The sequence below is a fragment of the Primulina eburnea genome, chromosome 5 (assembly GCF_022965805.1).
Source record: "Primulina eburnea isolate SZY01 chromosome 5, ASM2296580v1, whole genome shotgun sequence".
NCBI lineage: Eukaryota > Viridiplantae > Streptophyta > Magnoliopsida > Lamiales > Gesneriaceae > Primulina > Primulina eburnea.
Window position 1 is genome coordinate 8,320,846 of NC_133105.1, and position 9,925 is coordinate 8,330,770.

General features: G+C 40.8%; 1 protein-coding gene across 1 annotated transcript in view; it reads left to right on the forward strand.

The window, feature by feature from the left end:
- LOC140831333 (uncharacterized) overlaps positions 1-8,549 on the forward strand; it is a 28,717-nt gene extending 20,168 nt beyond the window's left edge. The window contains exons 2-5 of the mRNA XM_073195085.1: positions 6,928-7,109; positions 7,197-7,675; positions 7,817-8,154; positions 8,269-8,549. Coding sequence (XP_073051186.1) covers positions 6,928-7,109; positions 7,197-7,675; positions 7,817-8,154; positions 8,269-8,549 — 1,280 coding nt within the window. The remainder of the gene's footprint in view (positions 1-6,927; positions 7,110-7,196; positions 7,676-7,816; positions 8,155-8,268) is intronic.
- Positions 8,550-9,925: the final 1,376 nt, after the last annotated feature.

A 9,925-nucleotide genomic window follows, 5' to 3' on the forward strand; every position in this document is an offset into this window, starting at 1 on the left:
ACGACTTAACGGTCGGCTGGTAGTTCCTGATAACTCTGATTTGAGATCTACCCTTCTTCGAGAAGCACACTGTAGCAAATACAGTATTCACCCTGGAGGTCGGAAGATGTATTTGACTTTGAGACCTCAATTCTGGTAGAGACGTATGAAGAAGGACATTGCTGAGTTTATTTCGAAATGTCTTGTCTGCCAGCAAGTGAAAGCCGAGAGAATGAAACCTGGAGGTTTACTCCATAGTCTCGAAATCCCAAAATGGAATTGGGAGCATATTGCTATGGATTTTGTGACTCATTTACCTCGTTCGCCCAAGGGCTGTGATGCTATTTGGGTGATTATTGATCGGCTTTCGAAATCTGCGCATTTTATTCCGTATGAACGGACTTATCCCTATAAGAGAATAGCCCGTTTATACATTGAGAATGTTGTGAGACTGCACGGTGTGCCAGTCTCAATTGTATCTGATCGTGATCCCAGATTTGCTTCTAAATACTGGGGTAGTTTTCAGGAAGCGATGGGTACGCGTTTGGCTATGAGTACTGCTTTTCATCCTCAAACTGATGGCCAGACTGAGCGTACGATTCAGACTTTAGAAGATATGTTGCGTGCTGTTGTGATGGACTTCAGAATGGGATGGCAAGATGCCTTACCATTGGTTGAATTTTCATATAATAATAGCTTTCAGACGAGTATCGGTATGGCACCGTTTGAAGCTTTATATGGGAGACGATGTAGATCACCGTTATTCTGGGATGAGATTGGTGAGAGACAGTTGACTGGACCTGAAATGATACAGGAAATGAACGATAAGGTTCAGTTGATTCGGCAGCGGATGAAAGCTGCTCAGGATCGTCAAACGAGTTATGCGAATAAACGAAGACGACCCTTGGAATTCCATAAAGGTGACAGAGTGTTTTTGAAAATATCTCCCTTTAGAGGCACTGTTCGATTCGGCATGCGAGGGAAGTTATCTCCTCGTTATGTTGGGCCATACGAGATTCTGGATCGAGTTGGTGATCTTGCTTATCGACTGGCATTGCCACCAGCTTTATCTGCCATTCACGATGTATTTCATGTTTCTATGCTGAGGAAATATGAACCAGATCCATCACATGTACTTGCACCTGATGAGGTGGAACTCGATCCTTCTCTTTCCTATATCGAACAACCTGTTCGTATTATGGATCGAAAGGAAAAGATATTAAGAAATAAATCGATCCCTTTGGTACGAGTGCAATGGACACGACACGGAGTTGAAGAATCAACGTGGGAATTGGAGAGCAAGATGCGAGATTCGTATCCTCATTTGTTTGATTCTACGACATCTATTCCATTGTATTCTATGTATTCTGATCCGTATTCTGATTTTAGTTTTGATATGTATTATAACTGGTGACATATGTATGTTTGCCATGTTATGTATATAAGAATGTTTGAGATTTCGAGGACGAAATCTTTTAAGAGGGGGAGAAATGTAAGGACCGTGTATCGTATTATCGTAAATCCTGTGTGATTATCGGTAATTAATAAAATGGTCATGTGATTATGTATATGATGTATATTATGACAATGAATTGAGAAATGAATATTGTATATGAATTGACGTTGTAAGAGCTCGATTGGAAAGGCCGGACGCCAATATAGTACAAAAAGCAAGTAATTGTACAGAACATGTGGCGCCCGAGCGGTAGAAGATTACCGCCCGAGCGCCAAGGAAGAAAGGGCTAGTGTTCTCGGACAGAACACTCCGCGCCCGAGCGGTAATTTGTGACCGCTCGAGCGCGGTGCATTTGAGACTCGGGGGCAGAACTTCTCGCGCTCGGGCGCGAGAATTCTACCGCCCGAGCGCGGTAAACGGTGGATGATAAGAACGAGGTTTCCTCTTTCTTTCTTCATTTGATTTCAGCAGCTTCGAGAGAGAGACTCGAGAGATTTCAATTTTCTATCGTCCGAATCGACTTTGAAACGCCGTCCAAACGCGAAACAAATTATATATTTGTTATCTGCGCGTTGAGGGCTTCTGACTGAGGTAATTTTCTTCCAGTTCCATCAGCTTTAAATATCAAGGTGCTGGAATATTATGTATTTGAAGTTGAATTTCTGATATGTAGTAGAATAACCGACAATAAACTCGTAATCGAAGTCGGAATTGAATTATGATATGATTATGATTTGATATGAATTTTTGAAGTTTCAAATGATATTTGAAACTCATATTATTGATTTTGGAGTATGTTATTGATTGAAATGAATATGTAATTGATGTAGATAAAGTGTATCTTCAAGCTACATCAATTGGAACGAAGAATTGAGGTATGTTGCGACCGGGTAACATACGACAGGTATCTGTATTATATGATATATGATTGGATTGATTTGACTGGATTGGATTGGAATACGTGTCTATGTGCCTATTTGATTATTTGATGTGGCATACATGACATTGAGATTGGAGTATCGATGTATAAAATAAATGTTTTGTTAACACACATCATCTTATGCATACATCGATACATGACATGCACGTTGAGCTATGATCCTTGGATACCCTGATATGATTTGATTGGATTCCGGGGTTTGTGAACACAATCGCTATGCCGGTATTATATGACCCGTAAAGCATAGACAATTGTGGCCCCATATGATTGGATATGAGATGTGGGATTGACGACGCTTCGTCGACGTTGTCATATGTGTATTCCCATATCGGCCGGTGTGCCAGCTCGAGCATTGATTTGATTTGATAGCGATTCGATTGATTCTGACATGTGCTCAGTGGATGGGCATTTGACCCTATACCTCCACGACATACATGCATTGCATACCATATATCATTGTTTAGATATCTGTGGTATATATGATTGGTTGTTCCATACGGAGCTTTGCTCACCCCCAAGGGGGGCTGTTGTTGTCTTTGTGTGTGGACAATGGCAGGTACTCCAGGATATCAGGAGACCGGAGAGGGTACTTCTGGTGGGAGCCACAGCTTGGGCTGAGGGTTATATTTATGTCTTGTTCCCAGTATATATATATACGTATCTATATACCGGGGCATGTCCCGAGGATATGAGAGGTTGTATGTGATTGGTTATGATTATGTGTGGGCGTGTTTATGTTTTGAATTTAGATACTATTTTTAGTATTTAAATATCAGAAGAGTTATTTTGGGCTCATTGTAAAGAAATTTTAAACTCGTTTTCCGCTGTGATTACTTAACCCTAATCAAATTGTGTTGTAATAACGATTAGGAGCTAAGGGCCCCACAAAATCTACAAAATAAATACGAGAAAATGTTAGTACAAAACAAAAAAATCGAAACTTTGAAAAAATAGATAAAGTTTCGCTATTACCGTGAACAATCGTTAAGAAAATTTTCGCGAATCTTCGTATATATAGAATTATAGCGACGGTTTGTGGAAAAAACCGTCGCTATATAGCAACGTTACATTAAAACCGTCACTATATAGCAACGGTTTTATAAAAACCGTCGCCGATCTTGATCGGCGACGGATTTTGCATAACCTTGGCTGATCTAGATCGGCGACGGGTTTTGTGGTCCCGTCGCTAGTATAGCGAGGGTTTTTCTTTAACGTCGCTATATAGCGACGACTATGGCAAAACAGTCGCTTATTAAATTAAGCGACGGTTTTTACACGGTCGCTATATAGCGACGGGTTTTAATAAAACCGTCGTCTGTTTTATTGAGCGACGGTTTATAAAAATTTGTCGCTATATTAGCGACGGTTTGATACAATACCGTCGCTTTTGTTTTACCCGTTGAACAAAATAGCGACGGGTGTGTGGAACAGTCGCAATAATAGCGACCGTTTTTTAGAAACCGTTGCTAATATAGCGACGGGTTTTACCAAACCGTTGCTATTATAGCAACGGTTTTATAAAACCGTTGTTATAATTTAAAAGGCGACGGTTTATATAAAAACCATCGCTATATTAGCAACGGAAAATAAAAATCGTCGCGAAATGAGCGACGGTTTTTATAAAAGCGTCGCTAATCCTTCCGTTTTTTTGTAGTGTACGTTGTGAATGCTCTTGCAATCGATTTTGAATCGATTTATTCCATATAAAATGATGTGATTACTCAAGTCTTCAAGTCGATCGAGTCGTCTGGGCTTTAGATCTTTCTCAGATCATCTTTGGATATCTATCTGGCTGAGCTAAAAAATTCTTACGCCAGAGTAAAGGTTACTGAGGAAAGGTATCGGTTGCTAACACAACTATTAAACACTTTTAAGTGATCTCAAACAGATCCTAATTTGACAAACAATGGATATACGTGTAAATATTTATGAAGTGAAAATTGATTTGCATGTTACAAATGTATCAAAGGACAAAATTTGAAAATAAATCATCTTGTATAACAAATAATATGGTGAAAGCACTATTATTAATTTTATTCACTTTAGGGAAAGTTAAGAATCAACCGAAATACTTTTCAAAAAAAAAAAAAAAAAATCAACCGAAATAATAAAAATAACTCGACATTGATAAAATAAAACAAAATGCGAAAAAAAAATCGGTTATTCGATGATTTCTAATAATTCAAAGTGAAATCATACACATCTTATTTCGTAATTATGTGGTACAACTATAAAACAAAAATTATATTCATTTTTTTAACAAAAATTATATTAAAGTTTCACTAAACAAATAATGGGAAAAAACGGAAAGAAGAAAGAAACTAGAATAGCTCTTTTGTCACGAATCTTTATATGTGAGATTGGTCAACCTACTGATATTCAAAATAAAAAGTAACTTTTTTAACATAAAAAGTAACATTTTTTCATGAATGATCCAAATAAAATATATGTCTCACAAAATACGATAGGTGAAACATCTCACACATATATTTGCCAAAAAACTAAAACAAACGAAAGGAAGAAGTCAAACAACATGGGAGGAAAAATCAAAAAAAATTTGTCGAAAGAAAAGTCAAATATGACGTCACCTTAAGCCTCCATATTCCCCTTCCTTAAGAGGTCCTCGGCTCTATCGACAACTTTGAAGGTAACACGCTGAGTGTCATACCAAAACAATACAATGTCATCAAATCCTCCTCCTTCTTCCTATCAACATTCCGGCGGCAAGCCGGGAACAGATTCGCTGGTGAGCACCATGAACTCATCAAATAATACCACTCCCACTGCTACAAACAAAAACAACAATGGCGGCGCTGCAACTCGTGTGTATGGAAATAATGAAGCCACAACCACAAAAAGCACTTCATCGTCGACTCCAGGGCGCCGCTCTGCAGGAGGGGGAGCAAGTCTCCTTTGGTGAACCGTTGTCGTCGTCGTCGTCGTATTGCCCGTCACCATCATACTGCTCCTCCTGTTTTTGTGAGTCTATTTTCTAGAATTAGATCAGAATTCCCCCATATTTGTACTATGTGGCCCCTCGATCTTTCTCGTTGCCATCTCCGTATTAATCCACACTGAATGTTAAATTTTACGCACAATAATCACATGTTCTTTTGAGATGGATTGTAATTGACTATTTTTTATGAGTTTTGTCGAATTCTTATAAAATTATCTTGTGAGTTTGCATAGATCTGCTCAAATATTCACCTTTGTCCTGCTGAAAAAATAGCGGAGATCATATAAACGAGTACTTAGTTTTTATTCTCAATTTTTTAAACTTGATATCTATTAAGATCATGCATTCGATTAACTAAATACAAAATATATATTATTTAATCTTTTCATTTTGTACATTAGATGCGGTATCGTTTGATTCGCTATATTATTTATCCATATTTTTATTTATATTTTTATCCAATCTAATATCATGTTTGGTGCACTGTATTATATATTTATTCATCTATCAATCATTTATCTTATATCAATCAAATCACCAATCATTTATTTCACATCAATCAAATCATTAAATTGAAATTACAATATTATCCTTAATAAATAATATTATAAATATTTTATTAATATTTTCAAAAAGACAAAACGATAATATAAAATTTAATCAAATTAATCAATCAAATCAAACATTATATTAACTATCATTTTTTTAATTATTATTATTAAAAAATATTACTTATCTTCATACTATAAACCAAACGGTTTCTGACATATTCTCCTAGCTCCATCGGGTGCAGCATAGGTCAAAAGGGAATAAATAATAGGTTGGTTGCTAATGCAGAATTAACCACTGCTGAAGCAAACGACATGTCGAATAGATCGTTGAATAGTTCGAACATAAAACTCAACTGCCACCTCTTTGTTATGAGAGAGTATGATAATAATAGTTTATTTGTTAGTCCACTTTGTGATGAGAATAATATAACTGATACCCCATGGATGGGTCCACTACCCCTGGCCTATCCCAAGCCCAAATGGAAGACAGGCCCATCAAGGGCCCAGATATTCTCCTATAAATACCAGGTTTGAGTGTTCAGTTGATTCATTAACTAAATTGTTTTCAGCAGCATCCTTAGCTGCTCCCCTCATATATCATCAGTCTCTGACTTGAGCGTCGGAGGGGCTACGCGAGGACACCCTCCTGGCCTCCTTCTCACGATCTTATTCGTGATTTCAGGCTCATGGTAATTTCAAAACCTGCGTCTGGATTAGTGGCACTTGCTGGAAGCGGACCTTAAATTTTCCGTGAGTATCACTTGGCGCCGTCTGTGTGAACCTTGAGTTGAGACATAGAGATGGTTGGCAAGAGAGGGAGTAGAAGGGATACCTCAGCATCATCGAGTCCTTAGAGGGGACCCGAACAATCTCATGTTGAGACGAGACAGGAACAACCGCATTTTGAGACGAGATAGAAACAACCTCGTCAAGAGACAAGAACTGAGCAGCCCCTTCATGAGACAAGGGTCGAACAAATCCGTCCCAATGAGAATGTGGGGAGCTTGACCCTGGAGCAGTTGGGCCAATTTAACACTTTGGACAGTGGATGAGGCAATGAAGAGGAATCAAGAGTCTATGTTTGCAGAAGAGCAGGCCGCTCGCCAGGAGCAGGAGGAGAATGTGGAGGGCCACCAGAGCCGGGTTGAAGAGACGTATCCCTTCCAAAGGAGGGAAGTTAGTGAGATAAGGGAGATGTGGAAGGAGATACGGATGTTGAGGCAGCAGGTAGGAGGCCGAGCGCGGGTACCCAAGAGAGGAAGTCCTTTTTCATTGGTCATCTTGGAAGAAGGACTTCCTCCAAATTTTTGACAGTCAAACGTGGGAGAATATGACGGAAATACTAACCCTGAAGTACACTTGGGGAGATTTGAGAATGCGGCTCTGTTGCACCAATATTCGGATAGAGTCAGGTGTAGGGTTTTTCTGGGCACGTTGGTGAGGTCAGCCCAGCAGTGGTTTAATTCTTTGCAACCCAACTCTATACGTTCTTTTGAGGACTTCTCAGCTGCCTTCTTGCACCGATTTGCTAGCAGCAAGAGGCACCAGAAAAATTATTTGAGTATGTTCGTGATGAAACAGCAAGAGAATGAAACTTTACGAGAATTTGTCCAGCGTTTCAACAGTGAAGCGCTGGAAATACCAGCGGCTACCATTGACATCATGATAAGTGCCTTCACACAAGGACTGAGGGGAGGGGAGTTTTTCAAGTCGCTGGTCAAGAAGCCTCCGTCGAGCTATGATGATCTGTTGGTTCGAGCTGAGAAATATGTAAACTTGGAAGATGCTCAACGGTACAAAAGGATGGAGAACCGGCCCGGAGGAAGTTGAGTTGAGGGAGTGGAGAAAGGAGGGAGGAAGAGGGGTGCGGGGGAAAGAGAGGAGGACAGAACTAGAAGTAGAGGACAATTCTCATAACATGTTCCCCTGGATAGGAGTCGTGACGAGGTGAGGGAGCCCGCGGGGAGGTGGGAGAAGTCACGAAGGGTTGAATGCAGTGCTAGATTTCCTTCGCAGGACAGACGAGAAGGATCCGCATCCGAGAGTCGACCAAGGTCTCGGTCGTCCCCTAGACGTGGTCAAGGTCCTCCATGGATAAATCAGGGGGTTGGGGAGCAAAGAGGGGAAGGTCGAGGTCAAGATGTCCCTCAGGAGCTCGTCGAACCGAGGAGGAGAACGAATGAGGATAACCACCCTACGAGAGGAATAATTCATATGATCTCGGACAGTGCTACTGATAGAGACTCTGGGAGAGCTCGGAAAGCACATGGGAGTAGGTTGGAGAACTTTGAGATATATAGGGGTGCAGACTTACCACAAGTCCCCGTCATCAGCTTTTGGCCGGAAGACCTCTGAAGCGTTGTGACTCCACATAACAATGTTTTAGTGGTGACGGCCACCATTTCCAATTATGATGTGGCAAGGATATTTATTGATAATGGAAGCTCCGTGAACATCTTGTTCAAGAGCACGTTGGATCAAATGAAGATGGAAGGATTTGAGTTTGAGCCGGTATCCACCCCGCTGTTTGGGTTTGCAGGACACGCTATCCCGCCTTTGGGTCAGATTGTTCTTCCTCTATCCTTGGGGACTGATCATCCGCGGGTAACAAAAATGATAGCCTTCACCGTGGTAGATACCCCGTCAGCGTATAATGCAATTCTATGACGGCCATCCCTGAAAGATTTTAGAGCCGTAGCTTCCATTTATCATCAGAAGCTTAACTTTCCTGTGGAAAAAAGGAGTTGGAGTCTTGTGCGAGGACCAAAAAGCCACGCGTCGATGTTATGAAGGGGTAATGAGGGAGGAGGGGGAAAGAGCGCGTTTGGAGGTTAACATGATAAGGAAAGGAAGAAGTGTGTGACTTGGTTCTAGGTACAAGAAGAGCAGAGGGGAAAGATGGACCCAAAGTGAGATGGTTTTTTCAGAGTTATTGAGAAATTTAATTCTGGAGCTTATTACTTGGAGAATACTCAAGGCAAGGCTTTAAGGAGTCTCTGGAAAGCTTACCACCTTAGGAAATATCATGCTGGATTTTTATCGTTGATGTATTTCAACTTTGCATTTTCGCATATAATCAGTTGGAATTCAATAAAATCAAGTTCTTCTTTTCAATTCATGAATGTTGGTGTATTATGAAAGCGAGAAAATTTTATTTTCCTGCTAAGGCATCGCCTAGCAGAGTTGGGGATGAGAAAAATTTTATTTTCCTGCTAAGGCGTCGCCTAGCAGAGGAGTTAAAGTGTGAGGGTGTAGAATCTTTATTTTCCTGCTAAGGTGTCGCCTAGCAGAGGAGTTAGAGGGTGAGGGTGGAGAATCTTTATTTTTCTGCTAAGGCATCGCCTAGCAGAGGAGTAGAGTTGGGGATGAGAAAAATTTTATTTTTCTGCTAAGGTATCGCCTAGCAGAAGAGTTAGAGGGTGAGGGTGGAGAATTTTTATTTTCCTGCTAAGGCGTCGTCTAGCAGATGAATTAGAGGGTGAGGGTGGAGAATCTTTATTTTCCTGCTAAGGCGTCGCCTGGCAGAGGAGTTAGAGGATGACGAGGTGGAATATTTATTTTCCTGCTAAGGCATCGCCTAGCAAAGGAGCAGCGTTGGGGGTGAGAAAAATTTTATTTTCCTGCTAAGGCATCGCCTAGCAGAGGAGTTAGAGGGTGAGGGTGGACAATTTTTATTTTCCTGCTAAGGCGTCGCCTAGCAGAGGAGTTAGAGGGTGAGGGTAGAGAATTTTTATTTTCCTGCTAAGGCGTCGCCTAGCAGAGGAGTTAGAGGGTGAGGGTGGAGAATCTTTATTTTCCTGCTAAGGCGTCGCCTGGCAGAGGAGTTAGAGGGTGACGAGGTGAAATTTTTATTTTCTGCTAAGGCGTCACCTAGCAGAGAAGTTAGAGGGTGAGGGTGGACAATCTTTATTTTCCTGCTAAGGCATCGCCTGGCAGAGGAGTTAGAGAGTGACGAGGTGGAATATTTATTTTCCTGCTAAGGTATCGCCTAGCAGAGGAGTTAGAGGATGAGGGTGAGGAGGTTAAAATTTTTATCTTTTCCT